The 18,817-nt window shown below is 40.6% G+C and overlaps 2 protein-coding genes and 1 long non-coding RNA gene across 13 annotated transcripts; 2 read left to right on the top strand and 1 right to left on the bottom strand.

The window, feature by feature from the left end:
- Positions 1–1,678: 1,678 nt before the first annotated feature.
- LOC116215325 (3-deoxy-manno-octulosonate cytidylyltransferase, mitochondrial) lies at positions 1,679–5,572 on the top strand. Of its 11 annotated transcripts, none has more exons than XM_031550990.1 (11): positions 1,679–1,837; positions 2,123–2,270; positions 2,563–2,649; positions 2,834–3,169; positions 3,373–3,418; positions 3,796–3,882; positions 3,963–4,087; positions 4,296–4,435; positions 4,561–4,612; positions 4,736–4,846; positions 5,185–5,572. In XM_031550990.1, the coding sequence occupies exons 4-11, from the start codon at positions 2,912–2,914 to the stop codon at positions 5,275–5,277; spliced, it is 912 nt and encodes a 303-aa protein (XP_031406850.1). In that variant the 5' UTR covers positions 1,679–1,837; positions 2,123–2,270; positions 2,563–2,649; positions 2,834–2,911; the 3' UTR covers positions 5,278–5,572. The 11 variants fall into 11 exon arrangements, with proteins under 11 accessions (XP_031406850.1, XP_031406849.1, XP_031406848.1 ...); XM_031550989.1 differs by having other exon boundaries at positions 2,563–2,727; XM_031550988.1 differs by having other exon boundaries at positions 2,563–2,751.
- Positions 5,573–14,389: 8,817 nt separating this feature from the next.
- Positions 14,390–15,132, bottom strand: LOC116215124. Its single transcript, XR_004158414.1, has 2 exons — positions 14,817–15,132; positions 14,390–14,610 (listed from the first exon to the last, which is right to left on the bottom strand). It is a non-coding gene; the product is annotated as an uncharacterized LOC116215124 (long non-coding RNA).
- A 626-nt stretch (positions 15,133–15,758) lies between these two features.
- On the top strand, positions 15,759–18,566 carry LOC116212616 (pentatricopeptide repeat-containing protein At4g11690). The gene is made up of 2 exons (XM_031547235.1): positions 15,759–17,704; positions 17,811–18,566. Exon 1 carries the CDS (start codon positions 15,795–15,797, stop codon positions 17,481–17,483), a length of 1,689 nt encoding a protein of 562 aa, XP_031403095.1. The 5' UTR covers positions 15,759–15,794; the 3' UTR covers positions 17,484–17,704; positions 17,811–18,566.
- The last annotated feature ends 251 nt before the right edge of the window (positions 18,567–18,817 follow it).

Raw genomic sequence — 18,817 nt, 5'->3', positions numbered from 1 at the left:
TGTTCTTAGGCGTTCTTGCATATTTTCCATGAGAATTTGCTTGACTTTCAGTTCAGCCCCTGTGCATTTTATGGATTTTCAGCTCACTTCCCGGTGTTTCCAATGTTTTCAATTCATTCTCGAAATTTTCTGGTTATTTCAGTTCAGTCCATGCAGGTTTTATATGTGTTGAAATCAGGTCCTGTTGTTTCTGCACTGTTTTAGTTCTGTCCCTAATGTTAAGGATATTTTCAGATCAGATACTGATGTTTTCCTTCCGTTACAGTTCTATCCCTGCACGATAATTATGTATCAGATTCAGTTCTTAACTTTCTGTGTTTTAATTCTGTCCTTACTTGGGTAACGCTCGGCCTCGAGCTAGTGTATACAGTAGAGTAGGAGCTATAACATTTCCGTAATTAGTGAAAACAATCATCAAAATTTTCGTATACATCTATTTATAATTTTTTTTTCGCTGAATACATCTATTTATAATTACTATACTGAAGAAGACCTACTGGTATAACATTCATTTTCAACTTTGCCCATATTCCCATAATTTCTTTAATGAAAGACCACTAAATCATGGGTATAACCGTAAGTTTAAACAAACTAACTACCCACTCTTCTACTTGTTTTCTCCACTTGTCCTCCTTCCCTTCTCTCTCTCCCGAGACTCTCACTCTCTCTCCAATTAATCTTGCAATGAATTATTATATTTAGGGTTAATACAAAAAAAAAAATAAAAATTTTTTACATTTTAATGATTTTAGCACGAACTTTTTTTTTTACACAAGAAATACTAATTATCGATTTGATAACAATATTAGCACAGCATCCATATCTTCGTTACTTTTAATCGGAATTGTTGAAGTGTACTTGACAGGGCCACGTGTCTCACAGTGATTAGCCAAGTGGATCTCAATTTTTTAAAATAAAAAATAATCTGAAAAAAATTGAAAAAACAAAAATGAAAACAAAAGTTGAGCCAGCAACCCCAATTGGGGAGGTGGTTGCTGGCGGCGAGGTCCCCACTGCCAGCCACCTCCCTTTTCGCTCATTGTTAGGGTTTCACCTTTTTATTTTTATTTTTATTTTGCATAATAATTTTTATCTTTAAAAAAAATTAGGATCCATACGACCAATCACCGTGAGCCACATGGTACCGTCATGTACATATCAAACATTCTAGTGAAAATTAACGGAGATATTGACGCCGTCTTAATATTATCATCAAATTGATAGTTGGTAAATTTTTTATGAAAACGAAAAAAGGTTCGTGCTAAAATCGTTAACATATGAAAAGTTTGAGATTTTTTGGTATTAACCCTTATATTTTAAATTAATTAATATATTTTGTTACATGTAAAACTTTATCAATTATATAAATAGTAATTATAACGTTAATTCATTGTTGGACATATCATATTAATTTACAAAATGCATGTATACCAGCATTGATTGGTTCAAGTGATTCGACTTTTGTTCCCTTTAAGCACGAGTTTGAGTCTTATAAATGGAGAAAATTCACACTAGAAAAGTTTTATTCATTAGTGGGTCACCCGACTCGAATTGGATTAGTCGAGACCTAATTGAGTTTTTAAATACCGGACCGAGGCTTATCGGGCCGCGCTAGGCCCGGCATGAAAATGATATCGTGCTGGACCGGGCCATATGCATCTGGGCCCGGCACTGCCCCATAGCCCGATTAAAAAAAAAAAAAAGGCAGTTGTGTCTGAATGAATGGATCGGTCGTCTGGATCCAGCCTGCAGAGAAGCTCCGGTGGTCGGAACTCTGCTCAGAGTCGTGGCAATCAAGCTACTTCATCTAACTTCTGATTCTGCTGTCGTCACACAGGTAATCAACCTATTCTTATCTCATTGCTTTGCATTCTCTGCATTTCACGGAGCTCCTGGAATTTTATACTAGACGGGTAGCCACTGGAAAATGGACCATGATCCTGATTTTGGGTCGGGCGTCATGGTTTTGGCTTTCCCGTGTGATCCCGAAGAGGTGAATTAGGTAGTCCATGGCATCCTCTATGGTCTCTTCCTGACCTTCAATTGGATAGCATTTCTAACTTTTATTCATGTGATGCTATTGCTCGTGCGGTGGTGGGGTTATTTGCTGGGCTAAGAGAAGGTTTAACATGAGAAAGTCCGGATCTTTTTCTGAAGTAGTGTGTTGAGCTCCGGTTGAGACTTCAGATCTCGATTCCTGCATCAAATCAAACCGGAGCCGGAGGACTCAACTTGCCCAGTAGTTGTTTGATGAAATTCCAGACTTGGAGGTATTGTATTCAATTCAGCACCAGAAGCAAATTATAGTATAATGTGGTCATACAAGTACGGTATTGCAACTTGAAATTCAATAATTTTGTTATATTACATATATTGCTCTGACAATAATGGTTGTTGCTGGGCCTTGAATCTGCTAGTTAACAGGTCAAAGATCATATTACACACAAAAAAGGCACTCAGCACTTGATCAAATCACTTTCTTAAGTAGTCAGTAGTGAACTTTAGATTTCCCAGGTTTGAGTATTGGTGATTTAGTCTTTCAAAAAGTTCCATGATTTGCAGATCGAATATGATGGTTCTTGATCACGAAGAGCTTCGGTAACTGTGGCTAAGAAATTGCTGAGGAGATAATTATTTGATTCATTCATTGTACGTGAAAATTCTTGTCACCAAAAAGACCTGCAAGCGTGACTGGGCTACTGCAGCAAAGCATGGGCTCTCCCCCCAGTATATATAATTTGAGAAAAAAAAGTGATTGTTTATTTATGTTTAAGTTGATAATACGATAATTTCAAAAGAAGGTGGCAATAACAGCTCAGTTCTGTCCGTACAGTTATTTGTCTGCCAGAGACCTCTGAGATCCGATTCCGATCGATTGGGCTGTGATCTTCACTTCAGAGGTGGATTCTAAATGAATCCCATGTCGGTCTGTAAGACGACATCCTCGTCATTGTCTTCGTCGAGCTCCACCGCCACCGCCAAGAAGTGGATTGTGCATGGCCTCCTCGCTGGTGCGGCAATTGCGGTGGCAATTGGGGCAAGGGCCTATCACCTCAGCAGATCCGGGAGGTTCCGGAGCCGCGTCGTTGGCATCATACCCGCCCGTTTCGCCTCCTCTCGGTTTCAGGGCAAGCCTCTGGTTCATATCCTTGGCAAGCCCATGATTCAGGTTGCATTTTTTTTGCTCCCATTCTCCGTTTCTTTCTTTCGCCTTTTTCACCTCTGATTGCTTTGGTTCCGTAATTGTACATTCTGCCTATGTCGTGTGTTCGTGCATGCAGAGCTAACTTTGGCTGTTACTTAACTGTGGGGCTCATAGATTGATAAGGATCAAGATGTTTGTCTGTGCTAATTTAAGTTGGTTTCTGACAGAGGACATGGGAGAGGGCTAAGCTGGCTTCATCCTTGGATTACCTTGGTATGTTCTCTTTCTTCAACTTACTGCATACAATCAAATATGAAATGCGTCGTTGACTTCTGTCTATTCGTTTCATGTTAATGATGACACATGTAAGATGGAGAAGTCTTAAGCTGTACGATCTGGTTAGCTTCGATGCCTGATCCCATCAGTGACAGAATCGAGTTATTGGCAATAGACATGAAGTTCCAGTTTGTAATTATCACTGATGGATTGCTTTCAGTGCGCATCATGCTCGTTACATATGGCTTCTTTGATCGAGCAAATTATTTGATGCTCAATAATCAATGGACTACTCACGGTCCAAGAGCTCCAGATTGTTAATCATATTTGTACATCTTTTGTCTATGTTCGTTCACATTGTGCTCATGTTACAGTTGTGGCAACGGACGATGAAAAGATTGCAGAATGCTGTCGCGGATTTGGAGCAAATGTGATTATGACTTCAGAATCTTGCCGGAACGGTAAGATTTTTTGCTTTAACTTCATTTGAAGATTTAGCTAACTTTTGAGTGTGGCCTATGCAACTTAATTATTCTTGTAGGCACCGAACGCTGCAATGAAGCCCTTGAAAAGATGGACAAGAAGTATGATATAGTTGTCAATATTCAAGGTGATGAGCCCCTTATTGAGCCTGAGATAATTGATGGGATCGTTAAGGCCCTGCAGGTACAATTTTTTCTCCAATTAAGCTGTGGACCAGTGTTATTCTTCTTCCATATATATTCAGATTTGCCCTATAGTGTTGTTCGATTATGAGCTCTTTTGATATTTGGATTCTTGTGACCTACTGCTTTTTTCTTTAGCATGTGTAAAAAAATAATATTTCCATTGCCTACTTCATCAGAGCTGTATTTGACATCATGATGTTCTTCAGGCAGCGCCAGATGCTGTGTTTAGTACTGCTGTTACATCTTTGAAACCCGAAGATGCATTCGATCCAAATCGGGTTAAATGTATTGTGGATAATCGTGGCTATGCTATGTACTTTTCAAGGGGATTGATCCCATTTAACAAGTGGGTTTCAAGCTATCACTTCTGCTGCTAATATATCTATTACTACTTCCATCAACTGTATGTATATCTCTATTGCTTAGTTCACTATCTCATGAATATGTGATAACACCAGTTGGATAATTCAGGTCTGGGAAGGTGAATCCACAGTTTCCTTATTTGCTTCATCTTGGAATTCAGGTATCGTGTTTATGTTCTCGAATTTGTGTGCAGGGTTCTTATATCTTGTCTTTTCTTTTCTTTTCTTTTTTTGGGTGGTTGTCCTTTTATATTTTGTTAATACTCTTTTTATTTCATCACCAGAGTTTTGATGCAAAGTTTTTGAAGATATACCCAGAGCTCCAGCCTACTCCCCTGCAGCTCGAAGAGGATCTCGAACAGCTTAAAGTTCTCGAAAATGGTTATAAGATGAAGGTATTGATTGGTTCTTTTCGTCACTTCACTCTTCCACTCTATCTACAGCACAAGCACTTCCAAAGTTGCATATATGCCTCGGGAGTACTTTGTAGACTTGTATAAGTTTACCATCCTCATTTTACTGGATGGGGCTTTTTCTAGATCTGGAATATACTATTATTAATAATCTGAGACTCCGGATTATGATCAGTCCTCACATCAAAGTTTGTCCTTTCTAATAATCTAATAACCTCACCTTCTCTTTAGTTTCGTTCCAATGAGTATTCTGTTCCTTTTCTCGTGTGTTTGTAGTTGTCATGTATGTGGAGTCATTGAATGCTTTCACTCTCATGTAGGTGATCAAAGTGGACCACGAGGCTCATGGTGTCGACACTCCAGAGGATGTCGAGAAGATTGAATCCTTCATGCGCGAGAGAAACCTTTCGTAGGCTAGAATTACCTCGCTCATCAAGATCAAGTCAAGAATTTTAGATTGAGGACAACTAGTTCACTGCTTCTGTAGCTGTCTTTAAAGACTTGAGGGAATACGCATTAATGACGGCATTGGGTTAATTTCAACCACTGGTTCATAGACTCTTCAGCTGCAGGAAATAGTAAGAATCTAATCTATTGGAGTGATTGATAAATGGTTCATTTGCAGAATATCCTATTTTCTCCTATGAGTGGAACGCGAGTTTGAAATATTGCGTAGCGGGAGCCAATAAAGTCGACACTTCTGGTGCACACCTCTTTACTGATGAAATTGAGATGCATCTGATGTTTGTTGAGAATATAGATGAAGAGAAATGCATGTAATGGCACAATAACATCTTATTAATGAGGTACATATAACACTTGTCTTTTCAAGAAAATGAACTAGCAAGACTTGATGACACAAACATGATCATACAGTGAAAGCTATTGCATAATAACTAATAAATTCAATTGAAAATATTTGAGATGAGGGTTCAAATTAAATACTCAGCAACGAGAAAGAGGTATTGTATAGTAGTGCACACCCTAGTATGAAGATCAAGATATTCCAGATTCAATTTTCGTGGTGAGGTTATTCACTTACTGGAAATGAATATATAGTTGAAGGAGTTCTCTGGTGTCGAGATGGTGCCATTCGAGCTATTCCCACTGTCCTGCTGTTCACCTGTATAGATTCCTTGGAGAGTAAGCTGGGGATTCCTTGCAGAATAAGCTGGGGAAGTTCTGCAGTGGGAAGTGTGTCATAGACTGATTGGGTATTCCGTTTGTTAATTGTTGAATTTCCATTATGAGCAGTCACGTTGGGTTGAGGGAAGGTGTTATGTATCAGAGAGAGGGAGAGGCATATATAATTCGAAGATCAATATGTGCTCATCATCATGAGTCATGATCTCTTCTCAGCATTTTGTAATTCTCAGCTTCTAATAGATAATTTCATCTCCTTCCTCACTCTTCTGCATCTCTTCTACTCTAAATATCTCTGTATCTCTCTCTGTTCTTCCTTCTTCTGCTCGATTGGTTCTGGTGCAGTCCAATTGGTATCAGAGCTCAATCTTGGCATCAATGTCAGGAAGCACACGTCCACAGGATCTCGGGAATATGGCGATAGCCATGGAGGAGCAAGACAAGATCCTCACGGAGCGGAAGGCAGGACACTTGAATACCAACAGTCGAATTGATCAGCTAGCTGACATGATCAGCGGCCTCACTCTGCAACAGAATCGGCTGATGGCTCATCTGCACACGTTTAAGAGTGATGATCCCAAGTCCTCTTCAATTAGCCAGGTTTTGGGTTATCCTAATGCTGCCATGAAAATAGGAAAGCTTGAGCTTCCCCGATTCAATGGAGAAGAGGTTAAGGATAGGTTATATCGTTGCGAATAGTTTTTTGAGGTGGATAGGAATCTTGATGAGCTTAAGCTTAAATTGGCAGTAGTTCATTTTGGAAGGGAAGGCATTGCAATGGCACCAGGCTTATATGAAGTCAATGATGCTGAAGGTAAAATGATGAAGTGAAAGGACTATGTTCCGGTAGTGATTTCTCGATTTGGAGATATGGGTTATGAAGATCCAATCTAAAAAATTTGAGACAATCAGGAACCTTAAACGAATATTTGAATGAATTTGACATGCTGCTCAATAAGTTTCAATTAATGAAAACAATGCCCTGAGTCATTTCTTGGGGGGATTAAGAGGTGAGATCCAGTTATCCGTACGAATGTTCAAACCAGAAAGCCTTGCTCAGGCCTGTTCCTTAGCCAGGCTTCAAGAATCGACCTATCAGGCCATGGTTGATCAGGCCTCCCAAGCACTTAAGCTGCAAGGGCTCTTCTCTACGAGTGTGCAAACTTAACAGCAGTCACTTCTAAGGCTGTCACAGTGGCTGCTGCTAAGAGTGTGCTACCCGCAGCCAACAAACCTGTGGGCAATGGTCTGTTGCCGTTACCTGCTGCTACGCCATACCAGCGGCCCCCACCAAGTGTTTTTTGGGGCACCAAAACTTTAACTTCAAGAGAAATGGATGAGAAAAGAGCAGAGAACCTCTGTTTTTGGTGTGACGAAAAATTTACTTATGGCCATAAATGTCCGAAAAGGCAGCCCTTCATGATAGAGATATAGGTGTTAACAGAGGATCCTGAGGATACATCATAGGTTTTAGCTGAAGAGAAGTGGCTGTCCAAGAAGAAACCCTTCCCCAGATTTCCTGACATGCATTGTCGGGAGCCCTTAATTGCCAAACCATGAGAGTAGCAGGGCAGTCAAAACAAAACTCTTGAGCATCCTGGTGGATTTTGACGGCACGACAAGTAAAGTTCCCCCGTGGAAAACATCACTCCATTTAAGGTATCCGTGGCAAACGGGAAAGAGCTGATGTGTAAGATGAGATGCAAGGGGTTTCGATGAAAAATGCAGGGGAAAGAATATGAGAATGATATGTTCTTACTACCACTTGGTAGCTATGACGTGGTTTTGGGGGTTCAATGGTTATCAACCTTGGGAGATATCTTGTGGAATTTCAAAGAGTTGTATATGAAATTCTGCATAGAAGACAAAGAAACGGTGCACCAAGGGAATCTGGTCAAGGAGTCGAGAGTCATAGATAAAGATCAAATAAATAAACTGTTGCTGCATAAAAAAAGGCAAAGTTCAGCTATGCAACTCGGTAGGTTGCAACTCGGGGACCCCACCAAAGAGCTGATCAACGAGGAGAGTAGTCTGTATCAGCAGGAGCTCCACACATTATTAGGAGAGTTTCAGGACGTGTTTCAAGAACCAAAGGGGTTGCCATCTCCGAGAGCCCATGACCGCTAAATTCCCTTGAAGGAGGTGCTTAACCAGTCAACTTAAGATTCTATCAGTACCCTGCATTACAAAAAGGGTGTCCTTGAGAGAATCACCAAAGATGAGGGAATCGGGAGTAATTCAACCCGGCCCTGGTCTTCCTCCTCCCTGGTGGTTCGAGTGAAAAGGAAAGATAACTTATGGAGGTTTTGTGTAGATTACAGGGGGTTGAGTCAAGCAGCAGTGATGGACAAGTTTCCAATCAGGTTTCCAATCCCACTGATAGAGGAGCCAATAGATGAGCTACAAGGCTCCACAGTTCTTCCAAGATTGACCTTTGGTCCAGGTAACCCCCAAATTCGGATGCATGAGGTTGATGTTCACAAGACCGCCTTCAAGTCTCATGAAGGCCACTATGAGTTCCTTGTAATGCCACTTGGGCTCACTAACGCCCCCTCTACATTTCAAAGCCTCATGGATGAGGTATTCCTCCCTACCTTCATAAGTTCGTATTGGTTTTCTTTGATGATATATTGGCATACAGTTTCTGCTGGGGAGATCATCTACAGCACCTTAGAATGGTGCTACGGAGCAATTCACTGTTTACCAAAAAGAGTGATTGCTGCTTCGGGAGTGAAAGGGTGGAATATTTGGGACATATGGTGACTTCTGTAGGAGTGGCAACTGAAACAATGAAGGTTAAAGCAGTACAAGAGTGGCCTGTACCTTAGAACTTGAAGCAGCTGAGGGGATTTTTGGGGTTGGCTCGCTACTATCGAAGGTTTGTGAGAAACTACGATCATATTAGCAAACTACTTACAGATCTACTCAAGAAAGATGGCTTCCAATGGGGCCAGCTTCGCAAAAAGCTTTTGATCGTCTTAAAAGAACCATGATCTCCGCACCAATCCTGGCCTTGCCTGATTTCAACTGAGAATTTCAAGGTGGAAACTGATTCCCCTGGAAAAGAAATAGGGCTGTGCTTACCTAGGATAGGCATCCTATTGCCTGTATTAGGAAAATGCTAGCTCCAAAACACCAAGCCCTCTCGGTCTATGAAAGAGAACTCTTAGCCATTCCATATGCTGCCAAGAATTGGCACCACTACCTTGGAGTAAAGCACTTCACTATTAAAACAAATCATGAGAGTCTTAAACACTTATTGCAACAAAGGCTTAACACCCCGTTGCAGCACACCGTGCTCGCTAAGTTTTTGGGGTATGACTATGACATAAGCTATAAGAAGGGAAAGGAAAACAAAGTAGTTGACGCTCTATCCAGGTCCCAAGCCTAGAATTACTTCTAATGACACTATCAGGTTATCTTCTGAACTTTATGACGAAGTACGAGAGACATGGAGTTCTGATCCGAAGCTACAACGAATCATCAGAGAACTGCAAGAAGATGTCAGCTCTCACGCAAGGTATACTTGGGAAAATGGGCAACTCAGAAGAAAAGGCGAGTTGGTTGTGGGAGGCAATCGAGAACTACACCAAGAGCTCCTGACTCTCTATCATGCTAAAATGATATCAAGCTTGCTCTACTGGAAAGGGATGTGGAAAGATGTCAGGTAGTATGTGAGGGAATGGACGATCCGTTAGAAGAGTAATTCTAGACACTTAGCATACCCAGGTCCGAGAACCCTTTTTCACAGATAGTGCAATGGATTTCATCGAGGTCTACCTACATCGTGTAGGAAGGAGGTCATTATGGCGGTTGTGGACAGATTCCCTGAATGAAGGAATCACGCGCAATACAGAACAATAGTGGAAGCGAAAATTCAAAATTTTCTGCACGTAGAACCTCCTGCCAAGATCATACTAGAATAATAGAGACAAATAAAGCATATCTGAATGCAGAGAAATTCTGTCGGCTCGTCAAACCAAGCGCTCTATATGTCGTGCCTGTACCGGTATCCTCACCAAATGTTGAAACTCTAAGACCGAAATGCTAGCGGCCAATTCCTGAAGGAATGCATTCGCACAAGATAAACTTATTCAACTAATGGACCGAAAGAAGCCCTTGAGCAAGTTATAGTCTTATTATAACTCGCTTGCGCTCGAATCGAGTAATTTCCAACCCGAATTTCAATTGTTTGGAGGGACCTTGGGGGGTTGTGCAGTCGGCGTGGGATGGCCAAAATTGGCATCTCCATGCCACGTGTCACCTCCAACTTGTGCCATGTGTTGTCCCTTTTCATGCCACATGTCGTCTTGCTATTGGTCCATGTGTCAATGTAGGATTGGACCGTGATTCGTCCATGTGTCAACACGGATTGCGCCACTTGTTATCACATGATTGAACCACTTCTCATTAAATAATTGGTCCACGTGTCGACACCCAATTTGTTCGTCAATTCAATCCATTAAATCCAATAATTGGAATCATGAAGTTTGATTTTATTAAACATGTGGTATATCCTACTTGTGCCTCAACTTATGTGATCTCTGTTAGATGAGATTTCCTTCATCATCAACCGTCGACTTAATTGCAATGTATGACCATATAAGTTCTCAATTACGTTAATAGTAATGTTAAAATCTCCATTTTTACATTACAAATAGTGAGTGACATCTAGCAACGCATCACTAATACTCAAGTAATCAAAAAGCCAATTGTTTGACAAATTTGTGAATTATAGTCCATTTGTCCTCTATATCTCGATTGAACCCAAGGCATGGTTGATGTCATCTTTGTATAGCTCAATCTTTCTATTCTTGGTACATGATAGATTTGTCGGAACAATGAGCTCGATATCTCTATACGACTCATTTGAATATGCAAACACTTTCAGATTTCACCCACTAAGGGGTCCATGATATATTACCCCCATTACGTAGGATGGACAAATCTTATTTTGGTCATTCACATTTCTCTCCATGTCCTGTGACATTACAAAATTATTGCCTTTATAACCATAATTTTACATTCTTGGAATAGTGGGTTGTGTAAAAGTAATAGCGCAACAACAAAATAACTGAAATGCCTTATGTTATTAATGTCATAATACAGAATTGATGACAAATTGCTTTTATGGCATACATCAATTCCCAACACTAAATATGCCATTTTATGGCCCTCTCTCATCCTTATAATGCACAAATCTTCGCGCGAGTGTTCATGGATTGTGTCTTTAAGCAGCACGGGATGCTTGAAACCGTGACAAGGACCCGATTTTCTTGAGTTGTTTTTGGCAAGAGCTCTTTAAGCTTCAGGGGGTTTCACCGGCCCTTTCTTCAGCTCATCACCCTTAGATCGACGGGCAATCTGAGGTTGTCAACAAATACCTAGAGGGATATTTGAGGTGCATGATAGCATAACAGCCTGGCTCTTGGGCTAAATGGTTATCGTTAGCTAGCTGAATGGTGGTGCAATACCACTTATAATACAACCATCAGTTCACACCATTTGAAGTTTTACTCTTTGAGAATAAATGAACATATTTACATAAAATATGTTTTATTTTTTCATGAATTTCGTGATCACCGTGTAATTTATTTCAGTTAATTGTAAGTGAGATTCAACAAAAGATAAAAAGATTGGGACCGATAGAATGATTTGAGGATTTTGCAAATGGTCTCTTTTTTTTTGGGTTAAGAGAATCAACGCTGCACCATATAGGGAAAAGGGAAAAAAAAAAATAAGTATGGGAGCAATTGCTAGAATCGACCTATGGCATCATGTGTGGGAGGGAGGTGTGCAACCCAGGAAACTAACCCTCTTAATAACTGATTATGCTGACTTATAATATATTTTAATCAAAAAAAAGATGTATGCGCCTAAATATGTTAACTTGACGGCATGAGAGAGGAAAAAGGGACTGGGAAATTAAGGTAGGGAGAAACGAAGAGTTATAGGCACCGTGCAATTTGAGAAAATAGCGAAATATTTATAACAAAGTCAGAAAATTGAAATTAAGTTCATTATTGCAAGAGACTCAAAGGTACGGTCAATCACGAGTTGAGAAAGGAGTGAAAAAACTGACATGACAAGCTATTATCGAACGAAATGAGGCTCATTATCACATGAAACCGATGAGTCTACTTCAAATACCTATATATATAAGTTTGATTTGACTCGTCGGTTTTCTTTGTACACCCGTGCGGTCCATCCCAATATCGATCACTGTTGCTCCGAATGGTGAAGATGAGAATTGCCATATGCATGTGATTTATTCGGATGGTTTTTTTCTTATAAAGTGATTCAAATTCAAATTTATTACTCGAACCAACTTGAAATTATTTTTTGTTTGACACGATTTTTCCAAACCACAATTGCCCCTTTTGCCCCTCTCTTGGGTGTGTTTCAAGTTAATCGTATAAACATTTAAAAGTTAGTTATAAGAAAAAATGAATGGGAGAAGGAGGAAAAAATGAGATATGAACGTCTAAACTACTTAATCATTAAATCAAAAATTACTTAATAGGTTAAGTAAAAAAATTTGACGCAATGGAATAAGTCATTTTTTACTTATTAGTACATTTAACTCCTCGAAACACATATTCTCATCCTTATCAATCATTTCGTCTTCTTATGCACTTATTTTTTTAATTAAATTTATCAAACGTCACCTCAGTATCTTTTAATAGTTGAATTTATAAATTTCCCTCTGTCTTTTAATGTTTCAATTTATAAATTAATGACAAAGACCTAACAGAGAAAAAGTTTCAGTGACATTAAAAACAAATAAAAGTTCGTATAAAACTATAGAGGGAAATAGTTTATGGAGAAAGATTATTATGGGAAGAGTGTTGTTATATCCTCCTAATAATCATTAATAAATTTTCTTTCATAAAAGAGACACATGGCCTAGTATAATGAAAGAGATTATTTTCTTTGTACACCCGTACGGTCCACGCCAATATCGATCACTGTTGCTTCGAATGGCGAAGATGAGAATCGCCATATGCATGTATCTTATTTGGATGATTTTTTTTCTTATAAAGTGATTAAGATTCGAATTTATTACTCGAACCAACTTGAATTTTTTTTTTGTTTGACACGATTTTTCCAAACCACAATCACCCCTTTTGCCCCTCTCATGGGGTGTGTTTCAAGTTAATCGTATAAGTGCTTAAAAGTTAATTACAAGAAAAAATGAATGGGAGAAAGAGGGAAAAATGAGATATGAACGTTTAAATTACTTAATCATTAAATCAAAAATTACTTAATTGGTTAAGTAAAAAAATTTGATACAATGAAATAAATCATTTTTTACTTACTAGTGCATTTAACTCCTCAAAATACATATTCTCATCCTTATCAATCATTTCGTCTTCTTATGCACTTATTTTTTTAATTAAATTTATCAAACATCACATCGATGTCTTTTAATAGTTGAATTTATAAATTTCCCTCTGTCTTTTAATGTTTCAATTTATAAATTAATGACAAAGACCTAACAGAGAAAAAGTTTCAATGACATTAAAAACAAATAAAAGTTCATATAAAACTATTGAGGGAAATAGTTTACAGAGAAAGATTATTATGAAAAGAGTATTGTTGTATCCTCCTAATAATTATTAATAAATTTTCTTTCATAAAAGAGACACATGACCTAGTACAATGAAAGAGATATTCTAAATAATTATAAATGAGTATGGGTAGTCTCACATAAGTATAGAACATGTAACCTCTAGATTAACAGGCGATAACATGTGCCACTACACTATATCCTCTTTTGATTATAATAGTTAATCAACTTAAACATCATCCTAATTTAAAATCTCATTCACAATGGCACGAGTTGTAATCTACACAATATCCATGGATTATTCCATAGATGTGTAAGTGCAATTTTGAATTATAATGATTTTTAGGTACAACACTTACAAGGATTTTAACATTTTTGTTCTGGGATTACTTTTAGGAAAAAGTACCAAAGTGAGCCCCTAAGTTTTAGCATTATCTTTGTCAAGGTAGTAACGTTTATTTGTTCGTGAATAAGGTCATTATACTAAGTAAACTTTCAAGTAAGTTTTTTTTTTAATCAAATATCATCTTAATAAAAAGTTATTTAAAATAAAAACAAAAACTATGGTCTGAAAGAGAGGAGGAGGACGATCGCCACCGCGGCCCCTACGCGACGGTTGCTAGCAGACAATCAGACCTCCAACGACTTCGTCCAGGATGATGGTGGCAGGTGGCCACCCACGCAGTGTTATCAGAATCGGACCGAATCGAAAATCGGACCGGATCGGCCGGTTTGATCAATCGGACTGGAAACCGGACCTAAGTCCGATCCGGTTTGTTAAAAAACTGAAAATGCACAAAAAACTGGTGAACTCAAAAAATTGACTGATTTTTAGATAAACCCATCGAACCCATTCGAACCGGACGGTTGCATGGGTTCAGAAATTTTAAAGGAATCCGAATCGAATTCCCGACCCGAAATCGAAAACGGGCAGAAATTGCAGAATTGAATCGAAAACCCTAGTTTCTTCCTACTATTCTTCATCTTCGGCTCTTCTCACCTCAGCCACGGGAAGCAGAGTTTTGGGTACCTCCTGCAATCACAGAAGGAAAGTTGTCCAATTGAGATGTCAAATGAAGCCGACGTAGACGGCGGCGGGGTAGAGAAATTTTTCTTGTATCTGCCATTTAATCCCCAAACATCTCCAAGTTTTGTCCGGCTTTCCAATCCCCCCATCGATTTAACTCCGGTCGGTTCTCGCCTTCAATCGGAAAAAAGACAATGGGATCAAAAAGAAACCTCAAAGATCAGAAGAGGAGCTTCAAGGTGGTCGACGAGGACGAGGAGGACGAGGAGGAAGAAGAATCAGAGCAAGAGGGTAAGAGCTGCTGGTGCAAGCTTCTCGGCATCGGGTAAGAACTTTAGATCTTCCAGCGGAGACGACGGCGGGGTAGAGAAATTGGTCGTGTTTGGCCCCATCAAGGGAAAATACTCGGGAATGTGACGGGGAGAGAGAGACCTTGGACTTGGAGTTGGAGACGCAAGGAACTGGCTTCTCCAAGAAGCCACTGGACACCTAAAGTAGAAGAAGTCAAGGCAGGAAGAAGGGTTTTGACTTTTGTCAACCTGCTATTTATTAGTAGATGTTATATTTATTAAGATAATAAATATTTATTTATTTTATAATTAAACACGCGATCTAATCCATTAAACCCCGATCGAACTCATAAACCCATGAACCTATATCTCGATCGATTCGATGTCCAGTCCGATTCTGATAACACTGACCCATCATTGCCCCCTCTCTCACTCTTTCCATTAGTGAAGAGAGAGAACGGAAAGGTAAGGCAGCCCCCTTCGACAATCGCGACAATTAAAATTGTGTCATGCTTTTTAATCACTGAAAGCGTTTGTTTCCGGTAATCTTAGAGCGCATGAATAATGAGTACAGTTGTCGAAACCCTCCCAGCTTAAGTTCTCTCATTCGAGATTTTTTGTCGTTCATCTTCCTTGTAGGAACCGAGCCACGTAATGATCTGATCATTTGATGCGGCACGAGTAGTGTCCTGTGCTCCCATTTGAACAGGGGAGGGATTTCGCGAAATAACACTCTATCTACGAGCCACTAGTGTCGGTACGCCCAAGCTCGATCCTGCCGGGCCCATGATCGAAAGTATGGGCCTGAGGCCCATAGGCTGACCCCACCGACATTTCTCCTTGTTGGCTGTTGGGAATTTGAACGAGGAAAACGGCAAAGGAACAGAGGGAGAAGAAGAAATGTCGGAGACCCGCCATTTTCAAGCTCTGTTCATCCTCCCAAGGATGGTGAAGCTCCCGCCATTACAAGCCCTCTCACTGTTCCGCTCCTTCAAACCTCAGCTAATCCAACACACCCCCGACATCTCCTTATCGATCCTCTTAACCCAACTCCTCTCCTCCCCCTGGCCGCTTTCGCGAGCCCGGCAGTCTCTGTTCTCACAGCTCCTCTCTGATTCCACCACTTCGCCTCTCCTCCTCCACCTGACGCAGACCGGGCTCGGCTCAGCCCCTCTCAGCTCTCTTCTCCACGAAGCGATCATCCGTGCCCTCGTCGTGTCCCGATCGCCCGATCAAGCCCTGTTGTACTTTAACCAAATGCTGGACAAGGGCCTCTTACCCAGAGCGAGCACCTTCAATAATCTGCTCGACCTCCTCGTCGGGTCGAAACGTTTCGAGAAGGCGTGTTCCCTTTTTAGCGAAGTCAGTGGGAAGGTCGAATTTGACGCTTATAGCTTCGGGATCATGATCAAATGCCATTGCTTGGCTGGTAATCTGGAAGAGGCCATCGGGGTTCTGGATCAAGTGAAGGACGCGGGTTTGTCTCCCAATGTCGTTATGTACACGACTTTGATCGATGGGTGCTGTAAAAACGGTGACTTGGACCGAGCGAGGAAGTTTTTCGCCGAGATGGGCGAGCTCGGGATGGCGGCTAATCAGTATACCTACACGGTCTTGATTGATGGGCTCTTCAAGAAAGGGCTCAAGAAGGATGGGTTCGAGCTCCACGAGAAGATGAAACTCAACGGTATCTGCCCCAACGTTTACACTTTCAACTGTATGATCGATGCCTACTGCAAGGGAGGGAAAATGGGGCTCGCCATTAAGCTGTTCGATGAAATGCATGAGCGAGGAGTTGCTCATAATGTGGTTATTTACAACAGCCTTATCTCTGGTCTGTGTCGGGAAACGAAATTTTCACAAGCTGAGAATCTGTTCGGCTCTATGATGAAATCCGGCATTAGCCCGAATTTGGTCACTTATAATACGCTGATCGATGCGTTTTTAAATGCAGGAAAGGTGCATAAGGCCTTAAGTTTATTTGATAGTCTGAAATTGAGTGGTCTTTCTCCATCTCTCGTTACTTATAATATACTGATAGCTGGTCTTGCTAGAGCAGGCGATTCAGTTTCAGTTTCAAACTTGGTGAGGGAGATGGAGGAGAGAGGGATCTCTCCCTCTACACTGACCTACACTATTCTAATTGATGCCTCTGTGCGATCTGGTGATATCGATAAGGCGTTTCAAATAGGTTCCTCAATGATGGAGTCAGGTTTGGTTCCTGATGTGTACACGTATGGAGTTCTAGTGCACGGGCTGTGCCTGAAAGGCAACATGAGGGGAGCATCGAAATTGGTCAAATCGATGGGCAATCTGAATTTGAAGCCGAATGATGTTATCTACAACACGATGATTAATGGGTATTGCAAGGAAGGTAGCTCGTACAGGGCTCTGAGGTTGATTAGAGAGATGCGTGAAGTTGGAATAGTTCCGAATGTTGCTAGCTACAGTTTGACTATTCGGGTTCTCTGCAAGGATGGGAAATTCGAAGAGGCCGAGGCCTTACTCAATGAGATGGTCGAGTTGGGTCTGAGGCCTCCAATTTCTGTTCACAATGTTATCTCAAGGGTCAAAAATAGCATGACATGATGATCAAGTCAGGTCTGAATCTGTTCACGAGACCAGCAAGCCAAGCTAGATGGATGAGTGAGCCAAGCTACACACCATTATTGCCACTGGAAGCAAGACTTCAAGTTGGAATTAGAAATCCCGAGCTGCAATGTTTTCTCTCTTGATGTTTCGAAGTTACATCCCAGATGGAGCCGAAGCTTGTGTTGGTCTACTTCCATCCCAATTCCATGATCATTATGGTAATCTCTTCAGCTCGAGTTTGGGAAGCTTCTGATTCCCTTATGGCCTTCGTTTGTTCTTTGATTTCGTGATTTCCTGATTACCCTTTATTGTAATGCATTTCAGGTAGAAAGTTTTGGGGATGTTGCTATTCTGATGGTTAACTACACCAACAGAATTGGAGACCGAGTATTTGAAGTCAACCACTTGAACATTGGAGGCGGCCTCGGATTATAATAGTACTGATGCTGTCCTGCTTACACCTATATTGACACTGAGAATCTTAGTCCTTAAATCTTCCAAGGGTGTGCATGTGTATGCGCATGGACATAACTCACCAGTGAATGCTCCTCATGCATTTGGAAGCTTGTCTGAAAGGTCGGCAAATAGGAGATCTAATATTAATATTGTTCCTCTGTTAGACGAAATCTAGAGATACCTTACCCTGCTGGCATTGGAAGACAAAACTTGTCTGGTGATTTGTTGATGAAACTGAACGTGTGTCTCAAGTTTGAGGAAGATATATATCTCATCACAAAGATCTGCCGTGGGGAAACATTTGAAGAACACTTAAGGTTTTTCCACCAACTCTAATTGCAACTTGCGGACGTACTGTCTTTCAGTTTGCTGCAGAGGATCCAAGAGTTTTGAACATTACCATATGTTTCAGAGGTGAGAATTCGGAGGGACTTCGGGGGGCCCAGAGAGGGGAGATGGCAGGAGGTTCACTTTACCCGATTCTGATTTAATCGATGGATTTCCTGATTTGAGATTGTTCCAGTGTTTCATTTATCTGCAATTTCCTTCTCAGTGGACTTATTGCTTCCAAATATAACCATATTTTTCATCTAATAATATCGAAGCAAATCGCGGTTGGTCCAATCTGAAATCACATGGGTCGATCCACCAATGGCTCTTAAGTAAAAGGCTGGTGATGAGTTCCATTACTTTCGTTGGAACGATCCAACGACTGTTATGCAAAAGGCGGGTGATGAATTCCACCAATTCTCCTCATGCCCCTCACCATTATATTGTGGGGCGATTGATAGGCTGTTAAAAAGAAAGTTGATAGTTACTGCAGTGGTGTTCATACTTGAGAATGCCTAGGAATACTCGATTATGTCTATCTAATG

The sequence above is a fragment of the Punica granatum genome, chromosome 7 (assembly GCF_007655135.1).
Source record: "Punica granatum isolate Tunisia-2019 chromosome 7, ASM765513v2, whole genome shotgun sequence".
NCBI classification, from domain to species: Eukaryota; Viridiplantae; Streptophyta; class Magnoliopsida; order Myrtales; family Lythraceae; genus Punica; species Punica granatum.
The sequence above is the reverse complement of the archived record's forward strand: the minus strand, read 5'-3'. Positions and strand labels throughout refer to the sequence as shown.